Here is a 17,989-nt window from a genome sequence, read left to right as displayed (position 1 = left end):
ATGCTCAAATGAATGGAGTTAGATCATAGTCACAAAAAACTCTGATGTACCCATCTTTCCCAATTGTGCAGGAAGGTGATTTTAAGAGCGTTTCCTCAGGAGTTGGGGATTTCTCTTAACCTCACCAGAGGAGGATCATTCTCAAAAGAACAGAACCAAAAAGGCAGTAATTAAGACAGAATTACATTGCTTATCTTGAGGTTTCAGGAATCAAAGGGAGAAATATTTTTGGACTGGGGCTTTTCTCCTACTTTTCAAATTCTCTCAAAATGTGTTATGTAAATAGCGCTCCACTTATAAAACTAGCCATGATTAGAAGCCTCTAGAAGTACAGAGAGGAAAAAGGAACCTATTCTTCCTGTTACAACCCAACCATGTTTTACTTCTGTGTTATCCTTTTTTTTCTTATTATGCATTTCTTTTTTAAATAAATTTATTTTTTTATTATTTTTGGCTGAGTTGAGTCTTTGTTGCTGCGTACAGGCTTTCTCTAGTTGCAGCGAGCGGGGGCTATTCTTTGTTGCGGTGCATGGGCTTCTCATTGTGGTGGCTTCTCTTGTTGCGGAGCACGGGGTCTAGGCACGCGGGCTTCAGTAGTTGTGGCTCACGGTCTTCAGTAGTTGTGGCGCACGGGCTTCGTTGCTCCGCGGCATGTGGGATCTTCCCGGACCAGGGCTTGAACCCGTGTCCCCTGCACTGGCAGGTGGATTCTTAACCACTGCACCACCAGGGAAGCCCTATTCCTCTTCTTACCTCCAGCAGTCTTCGAACCTAAGTTCTAAGACTAGAAACTTAATGAATATTTGATGAATAAATGAACAAAAGAGTGAACAGAATGGCAAATGACATAAAAGAAGATGAGAGAGAGCTAGAACAAGAGCAGAGAAAGAGAGTAACACTAACGCTCCCATCCTTCCCACCAAGAGCAGGACATTCCCTGAGGGCGTGAGCCAATTTTCTTGCACCTGTGGCCATATGCAGTTTCTACAGACAGAAGATCAGCACTGCTGCCCTCTTGCTTCTTCTCCTACTGCCCTTCCCTTCTTTCCAAACCAAGGAAGTTTGTAAAAGTATGTTATTGCACAGACCACTGGGCAAATGGGCAACTGTCCTCCAGGGAAAGCCAAACCTGATTCTCATTTTAAAAGGATACTGATTTCCATGGTCCTAGGTTACTGTAATCAGAGGATATACATTGAACTTGAAAGCCCTCACACATGTTCAAAATTTTTGCACTACAGAATGTGGATCTTTTCAATCCGAAATTTTCACATCGATATGAGTCCTACTGTCAAAATATTAAGAGTACAGAGACATGTACCACAGGGCTCGCACCTGCAAAGTCTTCTCTGATGTCCCTCAGCTAGACTATAATCTCTCCCACCCCCTGAGTTCCAGGGGCACGTTATCTACATTCTCTTTTGGCCTTGCCACCTTCTATTTGGTATTATCGTTATTTAGGGGCACATCTAATCTCCTCAATGGGAGGCAGCTCCCTGAGGGCAAAATACCCTACAAATTCTTCATAGGGCCTTACTCCCTTGCTCCTTGCAGGTAGAAGGCGCTCATAATTTTTGTTTGTTTGTGTACATACAAGTGAGCAAATTTATTCTTACTGTAGTTCAGTTAAACTATTGGTCAAAGAGACCCCACAAATAGTTTACATCCCAAGATGTTTAGAATCAGCTATAATAGTTACCTCTCCACGAGTGCTCTTTCTGTGCTGTGCAATGTGCTAAGCACTTTATTTGCATTTTCCCATTTTAACCCCCAGTGGAACACTCTCAGGTAGTATTATTTTCTTCACAATTGAGGAAGCTGAGGCTTAAAGAATGAAGTAATTTTCCCAAGTTCACCCCACAAGGGAATTAGCAAAACTGGGTCTGAACCCAGGCCATATGATTCCAAATTCCATGCTCGTAGCCACTGTAGAATTCTACCTCCGAGTTAGCAGAGCTCTAGGCCTTTCAGGTCCTTATTCCAAGAATCATTTCCTAGAAAGCACTGAGTCACAGCTTATACACAAACCAGCTAGCTGTTGTGGTCTGAAAAAGCAAGATACTTCCTCATACACGCAAAGTCCTTTAAAACCTCTAAAAGTGCTTCTCCCGCCCACATCCCCACCCTACTACCCACCGCCAAATAGAAGTGCCAGGACCTTTGAAGGGACAGTGACAGGAAGTCAGGTTTAAACCCAAGGGGACCTGAAAGCCCAGACTGACTGCAGATTCCTGTGATGCTGGAAGCCTATTGTGCTATAAATTTATTGTCTGGGAAGCTGAGTGTTTCTGAACAGGAAAAAGACTTCAAAGCTTCTGTTGCTATTGGAATAGAGCTTTCACAAATTCTCAATTTACCCAGATTTATTTTTCATGAGGTACGTACTTTTTTTCCCAGGGAGATTATTTTTCATCATTTCCTTATAAGTAGTTTTCTTAAAGAAAAAAATGCAGTTAAACATTCAAGGCCCTGAGCTATTGTGTGAAAGGAATTCATGCTTAAAGGGCAGTCTACATCAAGGCTCACGGTTAATTCTGAAACAACTGGTATGAATTATTCATCTATTATGCTCTCATGTGTCTTCCTGCTTAATTGGTGCAGTAAGTCCTAGGATTTGCTGGTTTTTTTTTCCTGACGAATAACACCCTTCATTCTTTTTTCTTTACACTTTTTTAAAAAAAATATTTTTATTTATTTATTTGGCTGCGTTGGGTCTTCGTTGTGGTGCGCGGGCTTCTCATTGTGGTGGCTTCTCTTGTTGAGGAGCACGTGCTCTAGGAGCGCGGGCTTCAGTAGTTGTGGCACATGGGCTCAGTAGTTGTGGCTCGCGGGCTCTAGAGCGCAGGCTCAGTAGTTGTGGCGCACGGGCTTAGCTGCTCCGCAGCATGTGGGATCTTACCAGACCACAGCTTGAACCCATGTCCCCTGCACTGGTAGGCGGATTCTTAACCACTGCACCACCAGGGAAGTCCACACCCTTAATTCTTGAAGCAAGACACAAAGAAATACTTAAGGCCACAACGGAATATTCAATCGTATGCAACAACTTTTTTTTTTTTTCCCAAAGTAAATTTATTTATTTTTGGCTACACTGGGTCTTCGTTGCGGCGTGCGGGCTTCTCATTGCGGTGGCTTCTCTTGTTTCGGAGCATGGTCTCTAGGCGTGCTGGCTTCAGTAGTTGTGGCGCACGGGCTTAGTTGCTCCGTGGCATGTGGTATCTTCCCGGACCAGGGCTCGAACCCACATCCCCTGCATTGGCAGGCAGATTCTTAACCACTGCGCCACCAAGGAAGCCCCATATGCACCAACTTATCCTCAGATATTATTCAGGAAATTTGCAGCCTTGATAATCTTCTGTGTCTCAAAAATGTTCTGTGGGCTGCCATAACTTTTTGTCCTTTATTCAAAGCTTCAGGTGAATAAAATAACTGACGGGCAGTGACGTAGGTGAAAGTTTGCAGAGGTTCCGATCCGTTTTGGTGCCCTGGGGTGTGGTGCTGTTTTGCTTCTCCCTCTCTCCTTCTGCTCTCACCTCCAGCAAACAACTAGACCCTCTGGTTTTTCAGTGTCAAAAAAATACATTTTTTTAAAAAGTCCTTTTTTGACTCAGACCAGACTCTGAAGGGTTTCCTCTGTAGGCACTGGAGGAGTGAGGTTTTGTTCCCTAGTAAAGGCCTTCTGGGCACTGGTGAGCACATGGAATAAGTATTTGGAGTTTGGGGTTCCTTGGGAGAATCTTTAAGAGAACATTACCCAGGCACCAACACAGCCCGCCTGGGTGCAAGACAAGGCTACCAGGGACGTCATGGACACCATCAAAGGAAAGATGATCTCAGAATAAATTGAATGATAATGTACTTTTTTTACTGTTTACTATGTGCTGCTCACTGTTCCAGGGGTCTTATTTGCATTACCTCCTTTTATCCCAGTAATAACACCTTGAGAGGAGGGCTTTGGTTATTCCCATCTTGCACAGAGGAAGTGGTGAAAAGAGGATTCAAAAACCAAAGCAGGGCTTCCCTGGTGGCGCAGTGGTTCAGAATCTGCCTGCCAATGCAGGGGACACGGGTTCAAGCCCTGGTCCGGGTAGATCCCACATGCCGCGGAGCAACTAAGCCCATGCACCACAACTACTGAGCCTGCGCTCTAGAGCCTGCGAGCCACAACTACTGAAGCCCACGTGCCACAACTACTGAAGCCCGTGCGCCTAGAGCCTGTAGTCCACAACAAGAGAAGCCACCACAATGAGAAGCCCACGCACCGCAATGAAGAGTAGCTTCCACTAGCCACAACCAGGGAAAAGCCTGTGCGCAGCAACGAAGACCCAATGCAGCCAGAAACAATAACTAAATTAAATAAAATAATAAAATAAATAAATTAAAAAAAAAAAAAGCAAAGTAGAAGCTGTGCTAGAAGTATTAGCTATTTGATCTCTTTCATTCACTGTTAAACTGACTCACTGAGGGAGGAAGGAAATAGTTGAAATGTGATACGAAGCTTTCTCAGTTACTTACTTATCATTTTTCTTTCTTTTTAAAATTTACAAACAGTCTACACCCTCTCTCCTCCACCCCACCCCATGGCCTCGAATATCTAGGATAAATTTTATTGAAGGGATTTACATTTTGTTTTCATGAAGACTAGATACTGTCCAATAGCCAAGAAAAAATAACAGGTGATATGTGTCTAGGATCTCCCTTGATGAGATGCAAAGTAATTGTTAGACAACACTTAGCAGCTCTTCATCAGTATGAGGCCAGAGTGCGGAAAGATGTTGTCCTGCCCACCTTGCTAGGAAGGATGATAAAAATTTGAGGCTTAAAAGGGCACTTTTTGAAAGGTTAGCAAAAGAGTCAATCACTTTTAAAAAAGGAACCAATCAACTTAGCAAGTACTATTAGAAACCTAGTGAGTACAAAGTATAGTTCTAGACTTCAGGAGAAAAAGGGAAAAAATATCAAGAAAGGAAGAAAGAAAGAAGAGAGGGAGGAGGAAGGAAGGAAGGGAGAGAGGAACGAGAGGAGGGAAAGAGGCGGGGGGATAAATCCTGACAGCATCCCAGACAATTGAAATCCCTTTTCCACCCATCACTCAGTCCCCTGCTGAAAATAATTCTAAAGAAATCCTTCATAATCCTTATAAATTCTGCTGTGATATTATAGATTTTACATATATCTTTGACCTGTTATCAACAATCATAGGTGAAAAACAGGAGACAGATGCAGTTAGCCTTTAATCTTCAAAGATCACCGTAGGTTCTCTGGTACTTTGTGTATTGGTTAAACAACCAGGCTGCCTTGAAAATTCTGCTTACTAAATTTTTATAAAGTCTTTCAATACGTTTTTTAATCATCTCCTTAACGTATATGATTCTTTCATTTTGTGAGCATTTTCAGTATTGACCCAAATTATATCCAGGGAAACTGACTGAGGAGGAGTAAATGACAAAACATCTCCTACGTGAGACAGAAGGCAGTGTGAAATTCAACATTTATTTTGCGTTCTCTTTCCCGATGACGAAAAGCCAGTATTCTTCTATTTATATTCCATGCCCAGAAAACCTTTTCTCTAAGGCTCAGTTTTAAAATACTACGTTAATGTGTTGAGGGTGGTCTAAAAAGGAGACTAATTGGGAGATGAAATATAGACCATCCAGTCTCATGGAACTTGGGTTTTATCAAGAAGGACCCATGTTTCTGTTTGCTCAAGACAGTCTCAGTTTATCTCTGTGGTCCTGGTGTAATTATTAATACCACCTCCTTTCATTCCCAAACATGTTTCAGTGTGGATGATAATACACCTATCTGTTTTTAAAAATTAAGTGTGTTCAGCACGCACACCGACGTGCAACTGGTTTTCAGTTAATAATGAAGTTACTGGTGTAAACAGTACCCATCCTTTAGTAAGCTCCCATGACACATGGTATTCTAAGACAGTTTAATTTTCCACATCTGGTGAATGGAAATCAATCTACAGATTTATGAATTTCAAATCTCCCTGAACGTCCTCATACTCTGTTATCATGTTCCTAAATGTCATATTTTACATTCTGACTTCAGATCTACATGTATTATGTTATGAAACTCAGTGACATCTAATGGACTACCTGAAAAATGTGTCTTCTTACACTTAAGAATGTATTATAGATTAATAATATCCAGTTAAATAGATGTAGAATATCCTGTTAGAGGGCAGAAAAGATATGACTTTAAAATCAGAACCTCTTGGGAATTCCCTGGTGGTCCAGTAGTTAGGACTTGGCGCTTTCGCTGCGGAGGCCCGGGTTCAATCTCTGGTTGGGGAGCTAAGATAGAGCAAGTTGCTGGGTGTGGCCAAAAAGAAAAAAAAAATCAGAACCTCTTGGTTCTGACCAATCATCTCTCTTATTCATTTTCTTCATAAATGAGGAAACCAAGTCAGAACATGAGCTTTCCCATATGTTTAGTCGATTTAAAGTGCTTGGTACTGGGACTTCCCTGGCGGTCCAGTGGTTAAGGCTCTGCGCTGCCAATGCAGGGGGTGCAGGTTAGATCCCTGCTCTGGGAACTAAGATCCCACATGCCACGTGGCCAAAAAATTTTTTTTAAAAAAGTGCTTAGGGGCTTCCCTGGTGGCGCAGTGGTTGGGAGTCCGCCTGCCGATGCAGGGGACGCGGGTTCGTGCCCCGGTCCGGGAAGATCCCACATACCGCGGAGCGGCTGGGCCCGTGAGCTATGGCCGCTGAGCCTGCGCGTCCGGAGCCTGTGCTCCGCAATGGGAGAGACCGCAACAGTGAAAGGCCCGCATACCGCAAAAAAAAAAAAGTGCTTAGTACAGTACTGGACACACACTAGAATGCTAGAAAAGGTTAGCAATTAATTTGATCATCATTAAGCTGGCAGCATAATTCCTCTTAGGGTGAGAACCTCATTGATTTTTGTTTTCTGAATACCTGAATGGGTCATTTGGATGTGAAAGGATAGTCCTACAACCTGGTCTTAAAGTATCCCAAAACAAAGGGAGGGCTGACTGTTCTACCACCAAAGATGAGAGAAGGGGGTGAGGACCCTGCAGACAGTGGAGAAAAGGGGAGAGGAGAGGGGACGGCTCAAGAAAGGGTTGGGAGAGGCACTCCGCGGAAAGCCTGACCAATGAGAGTTGAGTTAACTTTGGGGGCATTCATGAATGTACACCATTATAAGACAGTTGCAGTTTGATAGCAAATGACTCCTCTATTGCAGACTTTGTCACTTAGATGTTGGCTTTATAGCTTTAGGTCTATCTGCCATCGCCGTTATACACTTGGCTGGGGAATTAGTCTACACTTTCCTCTATTTTTCTTTTTTTTCCCTCGGCCCTGCCGGTCGGCATGCAGGATCTTAGTTCCTCCGACCAAGGATCGAACTCGTGTCCCCTGAAGTGGAAGTGCAGAGTCTTAACCACTGGACCACCAGGGAAGTCCCACACATTTTCCTCTTGATGGCATCACAGTCAGCCCTAAAAGTCTATAAGAAATGCCTAATCTTGTTACTTCTTTATAAATATCTTCAATAAATTAAATACTGAATCATCAGCATTTTTATTCAGCATTTATATATATAATTCATTGTTTACAGAGTAGAGCCTTTACTAGCAACTATGAAAAGCTAGATGATAATAGAGAGATTTGCAGCTGCTTGAACAAATATATCCCACGAGTGCCAATTAATTAATTGTCGGCGTCCATCTCAAGAGAACTCTCATTGCAGGCTGATCCATGGCTTGCCCGGGCACCTTTCCTGATCAGTCTTAGTTCTCAGAGATTTCAGTAAAGATACATTCATTTTGCAGCTGACACATGCACAGAAGAATAATAAATATGATGGATGACCCTCAAAGTTCAAAATTATTTCTGTTGTAGCTGAAAACCCAAACACTGAGATATAAAAAGGGTAACCATAAAGTCTTGCACTCAGGTTCAGTAAATCAATTATACAAACACAGGATGGGGGAGGCCATCAGGACAGCAGTTCATGTAGAAAGATGAAGCAGGTTTTAGGTGATCCTGCTAATGGAAAACTCAACATGAACCTATGGTGTGAAGCAGCTACTAAGGTAGTTTATGTAAATGAATCTTCATTAATAGAAGTGAGACAATGTCTGGATCACAGGATGTAATAGTCTGTGTCAGGAAGAACCACGGTTTATGTATGGGTTTCAATTAGGGGTGTCCGATTTTAAGAAGGGCACGGATGAATCTGAGATAATCCAAAAAAGGCTGGATGGTGGACAGTCTAAAACTCAATTCATGTGAGGAACATCTGAAAGAATTGAGAGTGTTTAGTTCTGAGAAGACCATCCCAAGTGGTGACACTCATTAAAAAAAAAAAAAAAACTTTAACAGCTGATACACAGAAAAAAAGATGTGTTCAGCGCTTTTCCAAAAAGAAGATTCAACACCAGTGCATAGAAGTAACACCCCACTGGCCCAACAAGTAGAGCTGATTGAAGATGTCATGCGACGTGATGTGAAACAATGAGCTTTCATCTCTGGAAATACCAGGCAGAGACTGGATGACCACTGGAAGGGATGTGAAGGCAGGTGCTCTTGTATGGATAGGAGGCTGGGTAAGATGCTGGTCGAGGGTCTGGTCCAGTTCTAAGACTGCCTAATCATTGGGTAAGGCAGTGTGTTTAAATTAGTCTTGAGGGACTAGCTGACTATTGTTCTTGTCTTTGTCCCAAGAAAACGGAAGTCAGTGCTTCCGCACAGAGGGAAGAGCCTGTGAAGACACAGGCAGGAGAAGACAGACAACTACAAGCCAAGGAGGGAGGCCTTAGAAGAAACCAACCCTGCAGCCACCTTGATCTTGGACCTCTAGCCTCCTGAACTGTGAGAAATTTCTGTTGTTTAAGCCACCCAGTCTGTGGTGCTTTGTTATGGCAGCCCTGGCAAACCAACACAGATTTTCCCCACCTCCTCTGACTGCAGTGATTTGGATGAAGTTTATCTGCCTAAGCCAGGAAATACTACAAAGGGTCCTGGCAGGGTTAATAAAAAGCCACTGTCCTCACGACTCAAGACTCCCTGTGTTGATACAGCGATTCCACTTCCGGGTATTTATCCAAAGGAAACAAAAACACTAATTCGAAAAGATATATGCACTCCCATGTTCAGTGCAGCCTTATTTACAATAGCCAAGATATGGCAACAACCTAAATGTCTATCAACGGATAAATGGATAAAGAAGATATGGTGTGTAAAGAAAGAGAAGGAAATCTTGCCATTTGCAACAGCATGGATGGACCATGACAGCATCAGGCTAAGTGAGATAAGCCAGACGGAGAAAGACAAATACTGTATGACCTTATGCTTATTACGGAATCTAAGAAAACAAAAATACCCCAAAAAACAAGCTCACAGGTACAGAGAACAGATTGGTGGTTGTCAGAGGCATGGGGTAAGGGACAGGTGAAAGAGGTCAAAAGTTACAAATTTCCAGTTATAAAATAAATAAGTCATGGGATATGATGTACAGCAAGCATGGTGACTACAGTTAATAACACTTTTGTATATTTAAAAGTTGCTAAGACAGTAGATCTTAACAGCTCTCATCACAAGAAAAAAAACTGTAACTATGTGTGGTGACAGATGTTGACTAGACTTACTGTGGTGATCATTTCACCAGATATACATATATCAAGTCACTGTGCTATGCACCTGAAACTCATACAATGTTACATGTCAACTGTATCTTAATGTGTACAGGCAGCCACTGGGTAAGTGGCACATTCCCATCGGCAGCAATTCCAGCCCAGATATGCCTGATGAAAATCAGTGAGGAGAGCTTGAATAGGAGCCCTTGACTCCAAACCCCACCTCACTTAATTAACTCAACTATCTCAGGCAGGCCTAACGCGAGGTAAGATGGTTGCTTTCTGGATCATGTGAAGAATAAGTTCATTCTACTGTTATTTTCCTCTTTATGCTCCTTTGTATTGTTCAAATTTTCTACTTGGATTTGAACTGAAAAAAGAAGACATAAAAATTTTTTTTAAAGTAATCTGAGTCAACAAAACAAAGCATGAGTCTTTTTCCTTGAAGCATTTTTGTGTTCTGGAGAAGTCAACAAAAAAGCAGCAAGAACTGTATTCCTACCCCCTCTTCTTTCCCCCTTCGTGCCCTCCCCAAAAATAGTCCATACACCTATACGTTTAATTTGTGGGGTGTCTGTGATTAAATGATTTGTGCAAAAATCCTGAAGAAGCTAAGAGCTCACCATCCCTTGTTCTCAATCTCCTGAGTCATGACCATTCCTTGATTTGATTCATGCCAAAAAACTGCTGTCTTTGGATGGATTAAAACCTACTTTAATCTCTAATCCTAGGGTAGAGAGGAGCAACGAGGGGGTCTTCCATGTAGAAAGTGGGGTTGGGAGACCACGAAAGGAAAGATGAATGTATAGCCAAGTCACTCAGGAACTTTTATGCAGGTGCAAGAAACTTACGTCAAAGTGGCCACAAAATTGTTTAACAGGAGACGAACGTAACTCCATGTTTACTGCTAGAAACCAAAGCTTTGTGTGAAATCTTGAATTTATGGGGAGGGAGGGAGGGTAGAAAAGCATGTGCCTGTTCTTCATCCCTTCCCCTCATTACTGAACTGCAGGAGACTGAGCCCCCTTGGGCTTTGGCGACCCCATCTGGGCAGTGTTTACTCGTTGGTTGATTTTGCTGTGCCAGGTACTTCCTTTCCCATTTGCTATCATTTTGTAACACACATGCTGACCCTTTTCCCTTCCCCTTCTTTTCCTTGGGAAAATACAATGAATAAAGACTTATTGGTACCGGAAAAAAAAAAAAAAGCAGTAAGAACGAGGGGAAGCTTCAAACCACATGGTCAGGGAATTCCCTGGTGGTCCAGTGGTTAGGAATCCATGCACTCACTGCTGAGAGCCCAGGTTCGATCCCTGGTTGGGGAACTAAGATCCCACAAGCCACGAGGCTCAGCCAAAATATAAATAAATAAATAAAAACAAAACACATGGTCAGGATCACTGTTAACTCAGTAGAAAAGTAAATTCATATAACATTTTTTCAACAATCATTTTTATGCTTTCTCCATTTTGCACTTCTGCCAACTTACAGACATTTGGGGAACCTAAGTAGAAAGACCACTGCACTGAAACATTAGTTTTCATTACAATTACGACATGAATTACCTTCATGTCCACTGACGGGTCACCCTGCAGCAGTGTCCACTCATACTGGACGATGGCGTGGTCGTCTGTGCTCTCACGGCCATCCAGAATCACTCCATCTGTGGGCAGATGCAAAACAACATCTTGCCCGGCCTTGCTAAGTGGAGGCTCGTCCTTTTCTGTGAAAGAAAATAAATAATTCACAAGACATATGTTCCCTATCTTTTTCTAATTTATTGAGAGGTAACTTGTTTGCTAGAATAGATGTAGTCCAGCAAAGAACTGCCAAGAGGATGTATAGTAACTGAAAGTTATTTTCATTGTAATGTAATACATTAAATTTGGAAAGTTAAGGCAAGTTCTTGGATTCACATAAAACTCACATAGAAATTTTCTGGAATCCAATTTTTCATCTAGGAAACCACAAGAGGTTCACAGTTTCTAACTAGTTTTTATAAGAGAAGCCGGCACAGAGTTTGAGATATCCTGAAATAGCGAACGAGTATGTATTTACCTTTTGTTCTTCATGGTACTAAATTTAAGGCTCACGGTGTTCACTAAATATTAATACGTGACTGACAGCTGCTCCAGTGGTGACTGATAGAAGCCACTAGATATAGAAAATATTTCTAAGAGCAGAATTGTGAATATTTTAACAGATTTAAGCATCTTATTAGTAAGCTTACGCAAATGCACATATATTTTAAAGAAACTTAGTAATTTAGCTGGGAAAAAAACCCTACAGGTTTTTGTAATACATCTTTTTTGGCATCCGCTATTTCCTCCCTCCTCCAGCTCCAAAACTTGGTCCGAATTCTGGCCTGGACTTCCTTAGCTTATTCTGAATGATGTTGCTAAGACATTGGTCTCTTTCTGCGCAGCCGAAGTTGCCTGCCAAGTAAACTTCTAAGGGCCAATCTAGACGTCCAGTGCCTGAGGTTTGGGGCTAGCAGCAATCGTATTAGCTTCTTATTAGGCAACAAAGGGTGGTTACTGCAGCTGGAAGGACTCTTCCGGAATGCTAACCTGATTGGGTCATTTCCTTGCTTCAGGGGATGTTCAGAGACCTACCTGACCTACCTGTGCAGCTCTATCTTCTCATCTATCGCTCCTCTCAACGCCCAGCAACAGAGGACATGAGGGGCTTGCAGGTCTTAGAGCTGTGGCTCTTCTGAATGAGAATGCTGCTGTGAGCCTCCAAGAGAGATGACTTTCTTTTTTTCATGAGCTAGTTTACAAGGATTAAGCACACTTGCTATTGCCAAAGGGTACATGTGTCCACTGAGAAGGTGAGTCCCATTTTTACAGTCATTTAAAAGAATGAGGACTAGTAACTGAATTAAATCAGCCACATAAGCGACCCCTGCCTTAGAAGACATTTGATCTGCTTTTTTCCACCTGAGCAAAGATCCAGTGCCTGTTGACTTTATTCTGCTCCTCCCAGGTAAGGAGAGAGAGATGACAACTGCATTACTAATAGGCCCTTTTATAGTTTTATAGAGAATTTCCTTTGCTTCTGGAAGGTTCATCACTTTCCACATAATGTTTTACCACTTTATAATTCCGGAACCTTTTTTTTTTTGGCTGCGCTGTGTGGCTTGTAGATCTTAGTTCCCTGACCAGGGATTGAACCCATGGCCTCTGCAGCAAAAGCACAGAGTCTTAACCACTGGAGAGCCAGAGGAGTCCCATAATTCTCGAATCCTATAATTCAGCAGTAATACATTATAATTAGCAGCTATTTGCTTTAAAATTTATGTTAAAATACCTTTTTAAGTAAACAAAAATACACCTATATGATATAAACAGCAGTGATACTAATAATATATTTTTAGGCCCTCAAAGATTTTTTTTTAAATGTTGCTTTTAATTTTTCTTTTTTTTCTTGACCTTCCACTAAGGTTTCACACTCTCTTCTCTTTTCTTAATTTTTTAATCAAAAAAATTTTTTTGGCTGCGCCGCGCAGCATGCAGGATCTTAGTTCCCCGACCAGGGACTGAACCTGCACCCCTGCAGTGGGAGTGCGGAATCCTGACCACTGGACCGCCAGTGAAGTCCTAGGCCCTTAAAGATTTAACCAAGAAAGATTTAAGATGGAAAAATCAGGTAAGCCCTGAAATATCCCACATATTATAAAACTAATCCTGGCCCTCCTGGAAGAAAAAAATAATCGCGTTAGCCATTTATTGATACTTTTCTTTAGGTAAGCTTAAAGATATGATTTATGAACACAGTTGAAATCCTCATACCCTCTAAATTGGTCATTGTATTTGAAATAATAGAGCTATATTTCCTCCTCAGTTCAAGTCCAGGCAAAGCCGGCTTAAGCCAGAAACAGGTCTTAAAAATAAACAAATGAGGAGAGGAGGAAAGGAGTGTGCTATCATTCAAAAAATTTGACTTGCCGATGAAGAACAAGATTAAATGTAACTTGGAATTTTTGTTAGAAAAATGGAACAAGCCAATGTTAAGTACTATGGAAACACTGATTTCTTTTGAAGACTAAGCACACTTGGTAAGATCCACAGAGGCGAAATAAAACTCATACCAATTTTGATGGAGCATATCAAGGCGGCATTTTATACAGAGAAGTATACCGTTAGCTACGCTGATTTACAACACGCTGCTCTGACCAACGCCTTAACGGCAAGGAAGAGGTCTGGCATCTGGGTCTTGTTGCATGGGTACAAATGATACAGGCGAGGCTGAGGATATGGAAGAAGGGCCAGACTAAGGGAAGAGGCTTAGATACTACAGGTTAAAATCCATCTTGAGTTTTCTGTTGGCTTTTGTGGTCTTTTTACTTCCATTGTGTGTTTTTCTTAATTGCAACACGTTAGGAAAAAATGATTCACAACCCCAACATGATTATCATTTCTGGTGTGTACTCTTTGTCTTCTCCATCTGAGCTGCTGATAATAATAATTAATAGTTACCATTTGTTGGGTGATTTCTTTGTACCAGGCACCATGCTTAGTGTTTTGAGCCGTGAAGTCACTGAACTTTCACAAGTCTCTGAGGTAGTGTTGTCATCTGCATCACACTCATGAGGAAACTAGGGTCAGACTGGCCAACTTAGTTGCCTAAGACCACACAAGTGATAAATTTGTCAGTTCAGATGTCAGCCCAGATCTGTCAAACTGAAAGGCTCTGTCCTTTCCACTATACTTTGGGGGCACTGGATGTGTATTCTGGTTACAGTAAATATAAAGTTACATCCTGAATTTAACCTACTAATTTATTTTCTATTTTTGATATTTATTCATATATCCTACCATTGCCTGTGTCACTACATAAACTTCACAGTTGTCATTTTGATTCCCTAACCTCTACTACTGGACATTTTGTTACCAATTTTTTTCACCATCATAAATAATGCTATAATAAACTTTTTTGCTCATACTTTTTCTTTAGCATGGATCATTTTCCTAAAAAAATGCCACCTTTATAATTCACAAAGCATGTCCAGCCTTGATCGTCATGACAGCCCGGCTGGAAGGCAAGGCAAGCACTCAAGTCCTAAGAGGATGAACAGGGACCCTCATGTAGAAGAGCTGCCTCTCAAACCCAGGTTTCAGGACCTCAAGTCCCCAGCCCTGACCTTGGCATGCAACCGCAGGCAGATTCTGTCATTTCAACACACCTCTCTAAGCATCCTCCACTCCTTCGCACATTCTTCCATCATCCCCTGCAGCCACCTCGTCAGTGCCACCCTTGAAACCCAACCAAGGGCATCTCTGCTTCCAGGTGGCCCGATGCTGCTGGAGAAAAACATTCCAGCTGGCCCAGAACACAGCTCACAACGCACAGCTCCACAACTTAGGTGCCATGAGACCCTCGGGGAGGTTACTTTCTCTCAGCAAGCCTTCCAGTATGCTGAGGATTATGGAAGAACCTAGATTTGGGGTGCTGTGAGGACAGAGTGAGTTCACTTGTCTAAGGAGCTTGTTAATAGTGCTTCCCATCAAACAATGAACATCAGCAACAAACAGGGCTGATGGGGTCCACTATAAATGTGTGCTGTCCCATCCCACCTGGCCCTCCACCATTTTCTCACGATCTTATTCACCTCAAATGCACCCCTAACAAGTTCTCTGCAAGAGCTTCCCTAAACCATTTTCATGCTCCTTTGGCCTTAAACTACACATGCTCACAAGATTCAGAAAAATAAAAAACACTCAAGAGGGAAAAACTTCGTCTCAGAAGCACAGAGAACTTCAGGAGGTTAAAGAATCTGGGCGGGGAAAACACAGGACATTTGGGTAGGGTAACGTTTGCCCTACCTGCAGACCGTTTCTTGGCGCACTGGGCTAAGAAGCACCCTTCCATGTGTCCATACTACTGGAGATCCAAAGAACTGTGAGCAAGGCAGTTCTCTTCCAGAATAAGGACCAAGCCCAGTGGTCATCTGTGTGTACCTCTGAACATCTACAAAACTGAATTCCTAGATAAACTTGCCCCAGGGAAGGGAAGGCCAAAAAAACAATGTAGAACAAAAAATGATTCAGAAACTTCTATAGTAAACTAAAGTTTCTTTCTCCCATGGGCATATTCTTTCCTTGTTTAATTTCCTTTTGGTTTCCCCGGGCTTATAAGAAAGCTCTCCTTGGCAATGTTGGTCTCTTCCAGATGTGCAGTGAGAAAAAGGGAAAGGGATTTTGTTTCTTTGGTGCTGGGATCTTTGAGTCCCTGCTTGGGCAGAGGACGGATGTGCGTGTAACACCCATGGGCGGGCTGAGATGCTGGTGAGGGTCCAGGTGAAAGTACCTCCTGCCTCCACTTCAGGGAGAAAGCTTTGGGGTCCTTCCCAGCGTCTGCCTCAAGGCTGAGCAGTTGCAGGGTGACCTTTGATGTTTATTCCCCTGGAGGTGGGAAGGGAGGTGGGCCACTGTGGACACAGATTTCCAGACCCTTCTCTTTGGACCTAAAGGTCATGAAGACTCCAGAGGCTACGCCCCTCTAATCTTGCTATGGTTTCAGTCTTGTGTTATCATAAAGCAAACAGCAACAGAGTGCAGTCAAACACTCGGAGCCGACCACAGGTGGGCCCAGTCAAGGTTTTATTCCCTCAGGGACCTTAATCTCCAACTGCTACTTTTTTTTTTCCCCCCGTTTTGGTCTTCTCATTCTGAGCATCCCCAGAAAGTAAAACCATCCAATGAAAAGCATCATTTTTAGCTCCTTTTCAAAAGAGAGGTGCCTTAAACTTTGTTTTCAACAAATCAAGTCCCTTCTTTTACCTCTTTAAAAAAGAGAACCATATAGTTCATGGGAATCAGCTGGACCCACTTCAAAATAACCTGACACATTTCTCTTCCTATTTTTATCTGATGAAAGCAACGTTAGCTGGAATCATGAATCCTGAGAGCCAAGCCAGGAAATAAGGGTGCGCTATGAGCAATCCGGCAGCTAATTAGATTTTGCTCTTGTAGTTACCTGACACAAACCATGCCTTCCTCATAAGAACCTCTGAGATTCAAATAGACTTTTCCCCCCTGAACTTTTCTCCTCCATTAAATCGAATTTCTGCGAATCCTTTCAGATAAGCATACCTCCCTAAGCTTAGAAAAATTCCACAAGCAGCCCATCGTGCCCGCTTCTGCTCAATCTACTGGGCTTTCTCAGAAACCATCCCTAGGATGGGAAATCAAAGCCACTCTTCTGGATGCCCGCAACTAAGTTACGTTAACTTGGATCTAGGGTGTTTCATTTCTGACTTGACTGAGAAGGGCCCAGCGGCCCTGCCTGGGCGAGTCTCCCAGATGCAGCCACCAACAGGTGCAAGGGCAGCGACAGCAGGACCCAAGCGGCCCGGCCCCGGCCTCCAGGGGGGTGCTTACCCGGCCGCGGCGAGGCCCGGGCGGTGGCCGGGGCGCCAGCTTCCAGGCCTTCCTGCTCGCCCTCCGGGGCGCGGCTGAGGCTGTAGCTGCTGTAGCCGCGGTGCAGTGCGAACTTGCAGACGCTGCGGCCGCGCGCCGTGCAGTTGAAGAGGTAGCAGCCGAGCGCGGCGGCCCGGGGCGCGGGCCGGCGGGGCAGCTCCACCACGGCCACGGAGCAGCGCGGCTCGAGGCAGCAGGCCTCCAGGCACTGCCGCCAGTCCCGCACGGCAGCCGGCGCGCTCAGGAAGCTGGCGCCGGCCGCGATGGAGTCCTTGGTGCGGATGATGGCGTCCGGCATGGCACTGTAGCCGCCGCCGCCGCCTGGGCAGCCTTCCTGGGGGCCGCCGCCCGCGCGCAGTTCCAGCTCCAGCGCCTCCTGCGGCCGTTCCTGCTGCAGCTGCCGGCGGAACTCCTCCAGCAGCTGCTCCACTCCCGAGAGCTGCGCGTGCAGGTCGGACAGCGGCGCGGAGGGCGACCCCACCGCGCGGCCGCTGGGCAGCCACAAGCACAGCAGCAGCAGCCCGCGCAGCGCCGGGAGCCGTGGCGACCGCCTGAGCCCGGAGCCCGCGCTCTCCCGGGCGGCGGAGGCCATAGCGGTCAGCGGCGGAGGAAGCGAGCCGAGGCGGGGCCGCAGAGAGCGAGGGAAGCGGGGGAGCGCGGGCCCTGTGGCCCTTCTGAGCCGCCGCAGCGGGCACTAGGCCCCAGCGCCTCAAAGCCTGGCCTCCCCGGGGTCCAGCTGCGCCCCCGAGGCCGCGGGCGCTCGGTCACCGGCGGGCACCGCAGCAGCTGGAGGCATTGCCGGCCCGGCCCGGCCCCGCTCCTCGTCCTTTCCCGGGGCTTCTGGGCGCCCCGGCGACTCTCTGCCCCGAGCCGTCGCGAGCTCCGCGAGGATGAGGCAGCCTAGACAAGGATCACCAGCCGGTGATGAAAAGCGGCCGCGGGGGGCGGG

At 44.5% G+C, this 17,989-nt stretch overlaps 1 protein-coding gene across 6 annotated transcripts in view; it reads right to left on the bottom strand.

Annotated features, from left to right (window-relative positions):
• The window catches only part of LRP11 (LDL receptor related protein 11), a 69,656-nt gene extending 51,895 nt beyond the window's left edge, over positions 1–17,761 (bottom strand). For all 6 annotated transcript variants that reach the window (XM_060029801.1, XM_060029798.1, XM_060029797.1 and 3 more), the window contains exons 1-2: positions 17,002–17,761; positions 11,182–11,339 (exon numbers count right to left, since the gene is read on the bottom strand). In XM_060029801.1, the coding sequence (XP_059885784.1) occupies positions 11,182–11,339; positions 17,002–17,632 (789 nt within the window). In that variant the 5' untranslated portion in view covers positions 17,633–17,761. The remainder of the gene's footprint in view (positions 1–11,181; positions 11,340–17,001) is intronic.
• Between the last annotated feature and the right edge of the window lie 228 nt (positions 17,762–17,989).

This window comes from Delphinus delphis, chromosome 14 (assembly GCF_949987515.2).
Source record: "Delphinus delphis chromosome 14, mDelDel1.2, whole genome shotgun sequence".
Lineage (NCBI taxonomy): Eukaryota > Metazoa > Chordata > Mammalia > Artiodactyla > Delphinidae > Delphinus > Delphinus delphis.
Note: the sequence above shows the minus strand (reverse complement) of the source record. Positions and strands in the feature narration are given on the sequence as shown.